At 49.3% G+C, this 13,936-nt stretch overlaps 7 protein-coding genes across 7 annotated transcripts; 3 read left to right on the forward strand and 4 right to left on the reverse strand.

Annotated features, from left to right (window-relative positions):
• Positions 1-183: 183 nt before the first annotated feature.
• YALI1_B16446g (uncharacterized protein) lies at positions 184-1,578 on the forward strand (the record flags this gene model as incomplete). The annotated part of the gene is made up of 1 exon (XM_500803.3): positions 184-1,578. The coding sequence occupies one exon, from the start codon at positions 184-186 to the stop codon at positions 1,576-1,578; it is 1,395 nt and encodes a 464-aa protein (XP_500803.3).
• A 1,667-nt stretch (positions 1,579-3,245) lies between these two features.
• On the forward strand, positions 3,246-4,259 carry YALI1_B16477g (uncharacterized protein; the record flags this gene model as incomplete). Its single annotated transcript, XM_500804.3, has 1 exon — positions 3,246-4,259. The coding sequence occupies one exon, from the start codon at positions 3,246-3,248 to the stop codon at positions 4,257-4,259; it is 1,014 nt and encodes a 337-aa protein (XP_500804.1).
• A 1,699-nt stretch (positions 4,260-5,958) lies between these two features.
• Positions 5,959-7,587, forward strand: YALI1_B16504g (uncharacterized protein; the record flags this gene model as incomplete). The annotated part of the gene is made up of 2 exons (XM_500805.1): positions 5,959-6,016; positions 6,479-7,587. 2 exons carry the CDS (start codon positions 5,959-5,961, stop codon positions 7,585-7,587), a joined length of 1,167 nt encoding a protein of 388 aa, XP_500805.1.
• Positions 7,588-8,951: 1,364 nt separating this feature from the next.
• On the reverse strand, positions 8,952-10,450 carry YALI1_B16544g (elongation factor 1 gamma domain-containing protein; the record flags this gene model as incomplete). Its single annotated transcript, XM_500806.3, has 3 exons — positions 8,952-9,958; positions 10,126-10,294; positions 10,421-10,450. 3 exons carry the CDS (start codon positions 10,448-10,450, stop codon positions 8,952-8,954), a joined length of 1,206 nt encoding a protein of 401 aa, XP_500806.1.
• Positions 10,451-12,013: 1,563 nt separating this feature from the next.
• YALI1_B16566g (uncharacterized protein) lies at positions 12,014-12,371 on the reverse strand (the record flags this gene model as incomplete). The annotated part of the gene is made up of 2 exons (XM_068282076.1): positions 12,014-12,203; positions 12,250-12,371. The coding sequence occupies 2 exons, from the start codon at positions 12,369-12,371 to the stop codon at positions 12,014-12,016; spliced, it is 312 nt and encodes a 103-aa protein (XP_068138177.1).
• Positions 12,372-12,463: 92 nt separating this feature from the next.
• Positions 12,464-12,893, reverse strand: YALI1_B16572g (uncharacterized protein; the record flags this gene model as incomplete). Its single annotated transcript, XM_068282077.1, has 2 exons — positions 12,464-12,798; positions 12,851-12,893. 2 exons carry the CDS (start codon positions 12,891-12,893, stop codon positions 12,464-12,466), a joined length of 378 nt encoding a protein of 125 aa, XP_068138178.1.
• A 117-nt stretch (positions 12,894-13,010) lies between these two features.
• YALI1_B16578g (uncharacterized protein) lies at positions 13,011-13,883 on the reverse strand (the record flags this gene model as incomplete). The annotated part of the gene is made up of 3 exons (XM_068282078.1): positions 13,011-13,411; positions 13,458-13,719; positions 13,788-13,883. 3 exons carry the CDS (start codon positions 13,881-13,883, stop codon positions 13,011-13,013), a joined length of 759 nt encoding a protein of 252 aa, XP_068138179.1.
• Positions 13,884-13,936: the final 53 nt, after the last annotated feature.

Here is a 13,936-nt window from a genome sequence, read left to right on the forward strand (position 1 = left end):
ACGGGTTCACGGCATTAAGCTTCCACGAAACACCACCCCATAGCTAAGATTTCTATACCTTACATGACACAGCATCAGACAAGACGACAGTGATTCCTCGAGACACGACAGCACTTTTCAACAGCACATCGACACATAACTCAACTTCACGCCATCACTACATCGACATTGCAATCCACGGCGATGCGAGCAAACTTCATACAGCCCCAGCAAGTCCATCAGGGATTTGTGAACGGCAATGCCGGCCCCGACCCAAGGATGGGCATGATGGGACAGGCAGGAGGCGCCCAGGGTGTCAACGGCATGATGCGATCGACCGCGACACAGAACCAGGGTGGCCAGCAGGCACAAAACAGCACTCCTGTTCGATCTGCACAACAGCCCGGCCAGCAGCAGCAACAGCAACAACAGCCCAACTCGGGCCAACGTCCTGGATCTGCACTCGGTCTCAACTCCACGCCTGGTCAGCAGACCGGCGGACAGCAGCAGGGCTTCCCAGGAATGGTTAACCCACTTCCCATGGGTATGCGTAACCCGATGATGATGGGTCAGCAGGGTGGAGTCTCTGGTGGTCGACGAGGCCCTGGGGGAGCAGGAGGACCCCCAATGATGGGAGCCGCACAGATGCAGCATCTTTCACAGCAGCAACAGCAGCAGCAGCATCCGGCTCCCGTCCGTGAGGTATGGGGATTCAACCTGGAGGAGGAAATGGCGCGGGTCAGAGAGGTGTCTGAACGGGCTCGGTATGTGTCTCTGGAGTGTAAGTTCCCGGGCATTGTGGCCCGTCCCATTGGCCAATTCCGTTCCACAAACGAGTACCACTACCAGACTCTGCGTGCCAACGTGGATCTGCTCAAGGTCATCCAGGTGGGACTGTCGTTCTCGGACGACTCTGTAGCCCCTCCCGTCACCTGGCAGTTCAACTTCCGGTTCGACGAAACCCAGGACATGTGTTCTGAAGACATTAAAGATCTGCTGAAGCAGAGCGGAGTGGACTTTGTGCGGCACCAGCAGCATGGAATCGACGCCTTCAACTTTGGCGAGCTGCTCATTTCGTCCGGACTGGTCCTGGACGACGGCATCGAGTGGATCACCTTCCATGCCGGCTACGATCTGGGCTACGTGCTCGGAATTATGCTCAACAAGGAGCTTCCTGCCGAGGAACAACAATTCCTGGCCCAGGTACGACGATACTTCCCCCGAGTGTGGGATCTCAAGAACGCAGTAAAAAACAGCGGCCTTACAATCAGATCCAACTCGCTGTCATCTCTGGCCGAAGACCTGCGGGTCCGAGACCAGGAAGTGACCAATAACCAAGCCGGAGCCGACGCCAAGCTCGCTGCCGAGTGCTTCTTTGAAATGCGACGTTACCTAGGCGACCAGATGGCGCTGGAGATGGCCAACAAGTTGTGCGGTCTCAGTGAGCTTCATCCTGAACAGCTGATGCTGTTGGAGGAAGATGAAGACGCCCCTGGAGAGGATCTCACCGAAGTGCCCGTGCCCACGGTCCAGAAGCCCAAGGAGAAGCAGGATGGAGTCAACGTGTTCCAATTCTCCAAGATGGGAGGGGGCAAGTAATATGAGGAGGACAGCTGCGTTGCGTTAGACATGGTGTTTGCATGTATACAGCAGAGCGCTTTGTACAATAATGATATGATGAGCCACGGACAGACAACCAAACAGGGCTGACTGTGCCCCTGTATGAGTTTCGCTCGCGACTGGCATGAATATGAGGATGAGGGAGTTAGTAGTTAAGAGCATTTTTTAGATACAGAGGGAATGTCGTAGGATGATTTGGCGACAATAATCATGTAGTGTACGAGTATACACAGTATGTACTTGTAGGTACTGTACCAGTACTTGTAGCAGGAGCGTTTCATGGTAACTGAGAAAGCGTACAAATCGTAAGTGTGCTTTTATAGGTATGTGGATGAACAAGAGCAGAGAGTGTTAGCAGTCGGTGTTTTTCAAACAGAGTACAGTATGAATAGTATGTACCAGGCAGCTATATAGAATACAATGTAGCTAAAACGTCTAGTATAAAAGTTCTGTCTAGACCCTGCCCTTGCTATTACTGTAATGGGGTGGTTTGGTGTGACAGTCTACAACTTAAGAGATCTTGCCGGAGCACGTTCCTTCTCTGATACACCAGAGATCACTCACCTTCCCATCAACATCCATCTACTCTACGTCGTTTTGACGGGCCGTTGTCTACGAAGATAGCTCCATGTATACGATTTATTCTTCTTGGCGTGATCGCTAGAGGCGTTTTTTGGGGTGTAAGATCACCATACTTGAGCCTTTATAGCTATCATGAGGGCTCACAATCAAATGAAACATTTTACACGAGGGATTGTTTGTCTCGTTCTCTACAGTTATTCGATCATCCCCACTGTCTGATGAGCTTCCGACATCGTTGGATTACCTCTGACCATCACTGCAACCTCGTGTGTGGGCGTACATTTAAGAAGCCAGTCTGTCTGTAGCCTCTGGAAGGTTTCATAAACCCGGTGTTCGATAGAGTCCATTAATAGAGAAAGGTTGACATGAAATAGGACACGTCACAGGGACGATGTAGGACTGGTCAATATTTCTCTTGTTGTGTCACGTGACAATACACTGTCTAAGACTTCGTATATGACCTGTTCTCTTCCCCGAAACTAACTTCCTGTACCTGGTGTCCGCGTTGCTTAGCCGTGTTTTCGCCATATGCCGACAAGCTGCAACGTGCTTCATAAAAATGAGTTTTCTACTTCAGAGCTGGAGCAAGACAGGCTATTTGTAGTGGAGAGGAGACATGGATCTTTAAATAGAGTAGATTTAGAGGTCAAAGCTAGACGCGTGAAAACAGAGCAACTGAGACGTTGCCACGCCTAATACTTGGATCCTTCAACATAGTGAACCTCTTCACGAATCTGCAAAAACAGACTGCTTCCAACAACGCCGAACTATAACTGACATTCTTTGATTGTAGCGTGGTTTAGTGAGATACGCCCAGAGTAACGGAGAAATGACTAAATCAATAGTGGTATTTGGCTACGAAATAAACGCCAGGCTGTTGACTAAATAAAACAATAACACATCTCCGTGCACCAACAGACATCACAGTTCCCACCACCATAGCCTACCTCCCATAAAATAAGCTTTGTCCACGTCGAGAGTGAATTTCAGGCATATGGTTCAGGACACACACATAACAACTACGTGATATACACACCTCTTCACACGACACATACTCATTCAAGATGCGTTCGGCTCGACGGTATCTGCTTGTGCTTCTACCGGTAGTCGCTCTGCTGTATGTGCTGAGCACCTACTTCCGCGGCACGCCCGTTGAAAAACCCGTGGCTCGAAACATGGCCGGAAATCACATTGTCAAGTACAATATGAACAAGCTGCAGGCGTCGTCGCAGGCGGCTAGCCACAGCGAGAAGGTGCTGATTCTCACTCCTCTGGCTCGTTTCTACGACGAGTACTGGGAGAACCTTGTGGCTCTGAGCTACCCTCACGACCTCATCGAGCTGGGCTTCATTGTTCCTCGAAGCAAGGAGGGCCAACAGGCGCTGGAGAAGCTCGATCGAGCTGTCGCGAAGACCCAGAAGGGCAAGGACAAGTTTTCTAAGGTGACCATTCTGCGACAGGAGGCTGAGGACGCTTTGGCTTCACATTCGGAAAAGGACCGACACGCGATGTCTGTGCAGAAGGCCCGGCGAAGTGCCATGTCTCTGGCTCGAAACTCACTGTTCCTGTCCACCATTGGCCCCGACACTGCATGGATTCTGTGGCTGGACTCGGACGTGGTGGAGACCCCCCATACCCTCATCCAGGACATGACCAAACATGACAAGGACGTTCTGGTGGCTAATTGCTATCAGCGATACACCAACGACCAGGGCAAGCCCGACGTGCGGCCCTACGACTACAACTCGTGGGTCGAGTCGCAACAGGGCATCAAGATGGCCGAGTCCATGTCCCCTGACGACATCATTCTCGAGGGCTACGGAGAAATGGCCACCTACCGACTGCTCATGGCCAAGATCTACAACGCCGATGGAGACATTCACGAGGAAATTGCCCTCGACGGTGTCGGAGGAACCGCTCTGCTGGTTAAGTCCGAGGTGCACCGTGATGGAGCCATGTTTCCTCCTTTCCCCTTTTACAACCTCATCGAGACAGAGGGTTTTGCCAAGATGGCCAAGCGACTTGGCTACAAGCCTTACGGTCTTCCCAACTATCTCGTCTACCATTACAATGAGTAGACGGATTTTGTATAACTATAGAAGGAGATGTAGCGTAAGTTGACCAAAGTGATTTAACACTGACATATCATGGCATTTTATGCTGGTACAACATTCGTATGATTGAATCAAGGAGAGTATCCGATTAGTAATCTACAGTAGTAGTTCGTATATAGTAGACTGAGACACGAGTGGTTTTCTGATTGAATGCTTGTTTCCTGAGCACGCCTGCTTAAGTACGATGCATACAGTACATGTACGACACACGGCTGTATGTTGCAACTGAAAGCATTGTACATCTACGACTGCTGTACTCGTACTTGCAGACCAGACTCTCTAACTGATTATACTGTAGTTATGGCAAGCCCGAAACAACTTGAATTAGTCAGTGTAAATACGTGATATACTAATATCTGTAAAGCAAGTACTTATAACTATCCCCTCCTACAGTACGAGTATGATTTATCCGAACACATGTCGTACGATACTGTACTACGATAGTATGAACATCCGTAGGTGCGTTACATTATATCACTACCAACCCTATGAACTAACGGTGTATGCAGGGGGTGGATTGTGCTGTCTCGAGTCTGCAGAGATTGCCATTATTATCCGTTGGATCGTTCTATCCAAATGGGAAGCTGCAGCCACCAGACCGGAAACGGACTTTTTATCGAAATCCATGTGTGACTGGGGGTATGACTGGTTGAACTTACCTCACTGATGGACTGATACACTCAATCGATCTCTTTGTATCGTATGTACAGTATGTAGTCTAGTGTCTGCTACAACTAGAGCAGCGATAGATACTCAAGATACTCTAAGAATGCAATTAGTGATGCTTGATCAGCCGGCTAATGATCGTGGGATGAGACCATTTGATCAGTTCTACAGTGTCATCCGTAGTTCCGCCTTGTCTATGATCTGCGGTTGCGCGCTCCACCTGAAACTTAGGCTTCCCAATCCGCCCTATTGTTTCCCAAAGAGGACACACTTAATTACTCCGGATGGCGTTATGGGACAGATGTCGTCTCGCCCTTTGTACCAAACGGTAGTAGCTAATGGGACATTTATGGCTTGTTTGCTCTTTTCTTCGATTGTGGAAAATTAGGCATGTACAAGTAGTAAGCTCCTCCTCGTGCACCCCTTCCGCACTCTGTCCGGCGTTGTTCTAACCGCCCCTTTGGGCTAATTGGGGTAATTAGCTGCCGGAATCGCGCACCTTCTCACATTAGCTGGACCACAGACAGAGAGATACGCAACCAGAGAACGTGTACCGCTAACAATCGCGACTGAGTTTCGAACAACTTAGCCAAGGGGATTTTGGGCTGGGGGAGCTCTTTTTATATCTACGTGTCTAGCCGCCCGTTTGCGCTGTATCGTTAACACACAGGTACGTAAAGTACATACATCCCCTCGCTATGTACTTCCAGTGAGCCGCAAAATCGCTCGGAAACAGAAGCCCCATATGAGGGCCACGTATTCACACGCTTATGCCACCATAATATATAGAAGAGGGCGGTAATCCAGACGCTCAGCTTTAGCATTCGTACTGTGCGTCCTCCCACTTGTGCCAGAGCCCATCTATCTACCACACTTGCACACTCACACACTCACACACACACACACCATCACATCCACGTCACATGCCGTGCGTACATTTGTGCACACCTAAATTATACCCCAGCATATTTCACACTCCCCACACTATACACACGCCATGGTGGACGAAGAAGATGACTCCCGGCTCAGCTCGAGCAAGGGAGACAAGAACAAGAGTGAGTACTAGCTTTGGTGGACACGGCAACTCGAGACAGCCGAAACCTGAGCCTCATACCCCACTCACAAGACACAAAGAGTCACACTATCAACATTATCAGTAAGGGGAGAGCACACGACATGACAACGGTAAAGAAATGATTAGGAGCCAGTTGGAAGAAGTCAGGAATGATTACAAGAAGGCAAAACTGGTAGATAGACTCGATTTGAGAACACACGCGACAGCTATCCATCACAGGACCTATAACTGGGCTGTCTGGAGATAACTCCGGCTCGGCCGAACCAGCTCGGTATCTCTCGGCTGAGGTTCAGCGTTACAACACATCAATCTCGACAACCAAAATCAACATTGGTTCGTCTAATGCCGCATCCCTGACAACCTCTGGTACCCCTTTTGATTAACCGCATCTCTTACCTCGATCTATCCCATCAGCCTCATAATGTAACACGCGCTAACACAGACCTATCCCATGTGCCGTGCAAGTTCTTCCGACAAGGAGCCTGCCAGGCCGGTGACTCGTGTGTCTTCTCGCACTCAGTAGAGACATCGCTCCAGCAGGCACCGTGCAAGTACTTCCAGAAGGGCACGTGCAAGTTTGGAGTGAAATGCGCCCTCGCCCACATTTTGCCCGATGGCCGAGTTCTCAACCCGCGATCGCAAAACTACCGTGATGGCTCTCGTCGAAGACGCTCCTCCATGCACCAAAATGCCCAGAACAATGCAGCACCCGGAGGCCCCTCCTCCGGTCCAGTCAACGTGCCTCCTCAGGTGCCTTCGCCACTGCCCGAAGACAACCCCACCAGATCGCTGTACTCAGTCTATGTGAACGAAGAACAGACTGTGGGCTCCCCTGGCAATCATCTGCTGGTGGGCACGCCCACTACAAAGACGGAACGAACCACCTCCATCTGGTCGGAACACCATGTGTCGTCGCGACTCAACTCCTTCAATGAGTCCAAGCCCTCTCTTGGCCCTATTGGAAAGAGTGGTCCTGGAAACGATTGTGCTATCGATGACGACGATGAGGCCGATGCAGCGGCAGTGGAGGACGATGATGCGGGCGAGTACATTGAAGAGGACTTTTTCCCCTCGTCGTTGTCGGATCTGCTGACGCCACAGGAACGAAAGCGGAGAGGATCTCGTCCGTCTTCGTCCAACCTGCCCCGACCCATCGGCCTGACCATGGCCGCCAACGCGCAGCAGGCCCGCACTAATTCCGTTTCACACGCCAGTCACACTAACGGCAATTCCATCCCGCTAGCCACCTCATTGGGCACATCTCTGGGCTCTAACATCTGGTCTCCCCCTGGTGAGGGCTCGCCTCGGTTCGGCTCCTTCTTCCAGCAGTACTACGGCCGAGAAAACGGAGCCAAGCCACCTGTGGCCATGTCTCCTGGTGGCTCTTCCCTCAAGAATATGTCGAATCTGGCGGCATATCTGCCTGGACAGAACTCGTCACATGTAGACGTTCCTGGACACGTACCTGAGGAGGATGAGCCCATTGATGGCGACAAGCAGGCCAAGAAGGACTTTTACGATGATGATACTCAATTCTTCATGGATCAGTAAACACGGTCCGTTTTCCGTCCGGTCTCCCCCCCCCCCCCCCCCCCGGGCTCTCAAAACATACACAGAAAAGAAACGAAGAAAAGGCTGCCCCGTGTGTTCCATAACCCAACCGCAGGTCGACCGTCCCCAAAAAGCGTCAGCTACCAAAAGATGTAAATCACTACAACCAAAAAATGAATGTTATGACAGATTTAGAAGAGATTAGATTGCTGTATGAGTTGAAGAGCAGGATACATGTGCCTTCTAGATAGAGGTGTATGATCTTGGTTAGGAGTATGAGTACAAGCTCGGTAGTAACTGACTACGCAATGCCAATTTGAGACCTGTTTCATGGCGATTAATTAATATTAACGCGATTGATAAATATTAACGCGATTAATTAATATTAAAAAGTAACCACCTTTTGCCCACCTTTTGTCAACCAATGCTCTACTGTAGGCGATGGAATGAAGCGAAACAACTGTACAAATTGCATTCAAAATGGAGGAGCTACTTGAACTAGTACTTGTATTTACTGTAGTTACTTAACAAACGTTCAGATTTTAAAATAATAATAAATCAGCTATAAATAAAGGACTCGACAGGTCTATCAAGGATCTTGAGTTAGTGTTGATTCAAAAGAACGAACGAATTTCAAACTGAAGTTTCAGAGTAAAAATTATATTCATCGGGTCCCGGAGGACGCTAACATTAGAGATGCCAGAAAAAATGCAATTTGGATCATCATTGTAAGCGTGTAGGGTGTGGTACTCACTGTTTGCTGTTGTGTGTGAAGGAAAGGAGAGCCTAAGCAGATTTTTTATATGCTATGCGTAGTGCTGAGCACGGGTGCAGGATTGGGTAGGGTAATTGGGGTTAATGGGACTTGCTGGTAATGACGACGAACTTTATTTGTTCGGATTGCATGACAGGGTATCTTAACTGTTGTTAGAATATTGGTTGTATATATACTTACTGGATTAACGAGATCATTTTACTTGGACACTTCTTGGAAATCATGGATCAACAAGTTGTCAAGGTAATATGTTTCATCATGGCATTATGCATTAAACTAATAAGCAATTATATATATTGTACAGGGGATGAGAGTCCCATACTGTGTACACACATTCTGGCAGGGATCAAAGCTGATTTACTGTAGTAGTAGACTCATCATATTCACAAAAAACATACATAGGGTATGTATGTATTGTACTGTATACAACAAGAACGGTGCAAAGAAGGTGGGACATGCAATTACAGTAACCCATTACTCCCCATTCAACCATTGCTACACTTCCTCTTTCAATTTACAATCATTCATTTAATGTACACGGTAATCAAATGTCAATCCTAGACTACACAATAAATTACTTGGTTTGCACTTATTTAAGAACAGCACCGTCGACAATCTCCTTGGACTCGCCAGAGGCAGTGACGACAGGCTTATCCCAAGCCCACATGTTGTCGACAAACTCCTTGTCCTCGGGGTTGGAGGGGTCGAGCTTGACGAAGTCGTAAGACTCCCAATCGGGGGCAACGTCGAAGGCAGCAACGTGGTCCTGGCCTCGGATCATGAAGGCACCGATAATACCATTGTCGTTGTTGGTTCCGTAAACGACGGAGGTACCGAACATGTACTTGGTGGAGGCAGACAGTCGGTTGACAAAGCCACCAATGAGGTTGGTGGACATGAAGGTGAGGGTCAGCTCATCGTCGTACTTGTACTTAACCTTCCAGAGGGAGTAGTCCTCGGGGTCGTAGTGCTCCCAGAACCAGGGGATGGCCTTCTCTCGGGTATCCTCGTTGGAGTAGACTCGCTTCCAGTTGTCAATGGGCTCCTTGGCGGGGCCGAGGGCGGCAAGAGGATGGGCAGCCTTCTTAGGGGCAGCCTCCTCAGCGGGAGCAGGGGCCTTGGGGGCAGCCTCCTTCTTGGCCTCCTTCTTAGGCTCCTCCTTCTTGGGGGCGACGTACTTGACTCGCTCCTCACAGAGGTTAAAGTCGGTGCCAGAGTAGATGGGGTTGGCAGCGACGGTGGTGAACCATCGGGTGGTAGCGGGGTAGGCAGCTCGCCACTTGGCGTCAAAGAGGTTAGCAAATCCAAGAGACATCAGGCCGACAGCGGCGATATCAGCGTAAGTGACAGACTCGCCGACAAGGTAGGTGTTCTTGGTGAGGTGGGCCTCAAAGGTAGCCTTGACGGTCTGGTCGAGCTTGTCAGAGAGAGCATCGACAGCCTTCTTGTTGTAAGGAAGGTAGCCCTTGAGAGGGCCGAAAACGTTCCAGGTGGCATCCGCAATATCGGAGTTGGTAAAAGAGACCCACTGGAGAACCTCAGCCTCCTCGTCCTTGTTCTTTCCGCAAAGAGGGTGGTTGGGGATCTGGGAGAGGACTATGCGGTTAGTATAATTGTATGGTATGGATCAATGCGGGTTGCAATGAGAGTAAATGTCAGGTACCATTTCTCAACACGAAAGTTATTTAGACAGGGATAACTGTTTAAAAAAAATGTTTCATCATTTTGCAAGGGAGGGGTTGTTGTTTGGGGGAAATACTCACGCCAGTAGGAGACGGCAACGAACTCGTGGATGGGAGTGCCGTTGGCGGTCAGGAGGGCAGGGACCTTCTTGAGAGGGAAGAGCTTCTCGAACTCGGCGTCCTTGGGGACAACCTCAACATCGAGCTTGAAGTGCTTGATGAGGGCCTTGATAGAAGTGTATCGGGGGGTCTGTCGTTAGTAGGTGGCATGAGGACGGCATGCAACAGAAACAAGATCCGTGATCTGTGCGGTTTGTGTGCTTGATCTGAGGAGAAACCAAAGGAATATACTCAATCAAGGAGACAATTGACTCACCTGGAGGTCGTAGATCTTGGCGATAGACATTGTTTGTGTTTGGACTGCGATCAGTGAAGAAAAGAAGAGGAAAAATTGTGCAAGAAATTTTGCTTTCAAGACTTGGCTGATGCAGCAGGGTAACTCTGGGACACAGACCTATGTTTGTGGTTAAACTCAATGCACGTGGTACGTGCGTGGAGCGCTTACCCATCCAAGGGTGTGGACATGGAACCGACGGTCCGTGGAGTTGTGTAATGTCATTTTGGCGACTCTTGAAGCAAGGCTATAAAAAAATTGTGTGGCTTGAGTCTTATCGAGCTCGGTCACTACAAGAGTTAATCTTCCTGTCTCAGGCAGACAGGTCAGGCAGGGTTACTTTTGGGTGTGCTGTAACTCACTGTATGGCCGTTAGTGCGCATAGACGTTGTACATACTGGACCGAATTGTAGCGTGCTCAATAGGGCCAATAAAGCTATTGTAGCTCAATGTTGAGGTCGTGGTCGAATTGAATTATTCGCCACTATTGGTCTAATTTATTGTAGGGTGGGTTATACCATACCCCATAGCATGAAATGTCCAGTTATCCAGGCCCAATTTTTCTGTGCATATTTTCGATTCAAAGTTGGCCCAATTTTTTCCGGTCATACAGTTCAATTTGTCACAAAGCGTACTGTACTTACAGCGATGATCCCGCCATTAACACTGACCGTTCGCAGCATACATTAGATAGCGGGTACAGCACATACCTGTACGAGTACAGTACGAGTACGAGTATGTACTATTGTACTATGTTACCCGACCATGCTTTGTATGATACCGTACATACTGGATTCGACATACTGCAAGTGCTTACCATCATCACATAACAAGGACATCCGCATCTGCTCAACGGGCTTTTATTATTTTTGGTTATACTGTAAAAGAGGAGGTTGATCTGGGAGGAAGAACTGAGATCAACATTTTTGCATATTAACCAGATTACGCCATATACGAGATGCATCCTAATTGTCCCTCCAAGCTCCCCTCTAAGATTCCTCTACGCTCCCACATGTGCTGACGACTGGACCAATGGTCCTGTCGTATGGTTTCTCTGGAAACACAGTCACGAGTAGCCTGGTTTGGGACCATGTCATGAGGCTTATTTCCACATGGGGACTGATTTCGAGCTAGTCGTGTGTGAATGGCTCTGTCTCGTTTGTTTTTCGTCATTACCGAGTGTGTCTCCATCCCGTATGTCTCATCCCTATCAACACTTCTCGATGCTTCAGTTGTCTACTCTTCTATACGATACTATACATACGCTCTACCGTTGGAACTGCTCACTCCCACCCAACAAAAGTGCCTACAATCCTGCTGTAACTAACGCTTCCTGTCCACCTGATAATGTTACAATATTAAGTTGCATTCAAAGCCAAATCAGAAGGAGCGGAAACCAAGCCGGGTTACAGTCCCATCGTACAAGACCTGTATCCAGACTCACCACAGAAGGCAGCTGTCACAACTCACACACCCAGCATTTTTCATCTCTGACTGCCAACTAACCACACGCTCGGTGCCATCTTTGAGAGCATCCCTACGGCTTTTCTACATCTGAAACCCCAGCCTCTGTTTTTACACCCTCGAACAGCCGCATGCTATAACCAACCCAGGCTCCAAACATGGGTTCTTCAGCCCTCCGGAGCGAGACAACAGTGAGTATTTTTGCGTGTACAAGATTGTGGTCTCAGTTTGGTTGCTCGTGAGGTATTTGCGGCTCTTCTTCAGCCTTATGGAGCCTTTCGCAGGGCTGAAATTAACCCAACTGAGAGCTCCCTTCCTGAAACGGTGGTACCTGTAGTTGAGATGACTGAAAATAAAAAAAGACGGTGAGCGAATGGCACAGCTTGACTCTTACTGCGCTTTTCACGGCATCAAAAAAATTCAGGAGTCCTTTTTGCCCCATTTTCCTACCCATAAGACTTAGTGTCATCAGGTCCCGACTGACTGGCTCTTGCACCGTGCACTCTCAATGCACTTTTACTTTCACTTCTCTTCTCACTCTTCTACCCCACACACCACACATCAGAATGTCCACCAAAAGATAACTAACCAGCGATAAAAACGGCCACACCGCTCAGTGTGTGCTGCCCAAAGTGAGTCTACAACCCCCGTGTGTTTTCGTCCCCTCTCCACCATTCTCTGATGTAACTGGAACCTGGCAATTTTACCTACAAAGGTGGCCAAATCGGAGCGAGAAAAAGTACCGCAAAAGTGATGGAATTCCTGCTTGCTTTGACATGGCAGAGTCCCCACAATCCGGTGGACTTGGCTTTGTGCCAATTCGCACCGCTGGCGTCTCCTTGGGGTACTGTCTGGGGGTCCCGGTATGGGCACCCGGTCAGTGTGGCGCTGAGGGACTCACGTTTCGGTCACGAGCACCTCTTCGACTCCACAGTGGCCCCGAGACACTCAGTACGACGCACTCCTGAGGTCCTGTGCCCGACTGGCCCATTTCCGACCTCTTGACTTCCACCTGATCAACCCACCACACTGGCGCTATTTCCACCCATCCTCAGAACGCTGGCCGAATTGGGAGCGCCGGGTTAGGGCTTTGGGTTTGACGAGGGGACTACGAGTATGAGTATGGGATGCCAAACTGCCAGATAATATCTGGGATTTTGGTGTGTGCTGGGAGTTTCGTTAGAGTTTGTTCGTTGGGAGGAAGTAAAAGCCTATTCTGGGTCGGGAAACCAAACACACCACACCCCCCTTGCAACTCTTTGTGGAGGCTGCTGTCAATCAACATTACACACACACACACACACGAGACACACGGCACACTGTGCACGACATAACACAACACAACACCGACGACGGCAACGACACCAAGTGGGCACCACACAACAACATCGTTACCGACATCTGAGAAAGACGACTTGCACAGACAACGACCCACTGAGCATTGAAATCTCACCCGCGGCGAACTATTTGATTTTATTTGCGCCAACAGCCTTGTTACGAACCAGCTGACTGACGTTCGATTGCGACACGTAACCCCCTTCGGTGGCAAATTAACCCCCTCTTTTTGGCTTTACGACCAGCTCTCCTGTGCTTAGACTCGGGCAGGTTCTGACGTAACAAGTCCCAACAATCATATACCCTAGCCCTAGATTTCCTATTGCGGGGTAAGAGTTGTCCCAGTGGCAACAACGGGCCAATAAGGAGCGGCGACGAAATGTGCAAATTTTTCTAGGCGGATTATCACCAGAAATTATCGACGAGACTGCGAGGAGGAGGAGTGGAGCGGACGAAAAAACGACAGCAAGCAAGAGCAGACACTACTGTAAGACACCGGCCCTGACCAGACCTCTTTTCAGCGCTCTTTTTGCCCCCATTTTCGGCCTACTTTCCCTGCTCTTTTATTTTTAAAACTTCGCAGACACCGTGACACGCGCATTTTTTTACAGGGGAGGATTAACAGGGCGACACTAAAAAAAGACATCACCAACAACACACACAGCAACCACGCTTAAAGCGTTCCCATACGACTCCACC

Source organism: Yarrowia lipolytica, chromosome 1B (genome assembly GCF_001761485.1).
Source record: "Yarrowia lipolytica chromosome 1B, complete sequence".
Taxonomy (NCBI): domain Eukaryota; kingdom Fungi; phylum Ascomycota; class Dipodascomycetes; order Dipodascales; genus Yarrowia; species Yarrowia lipolytica.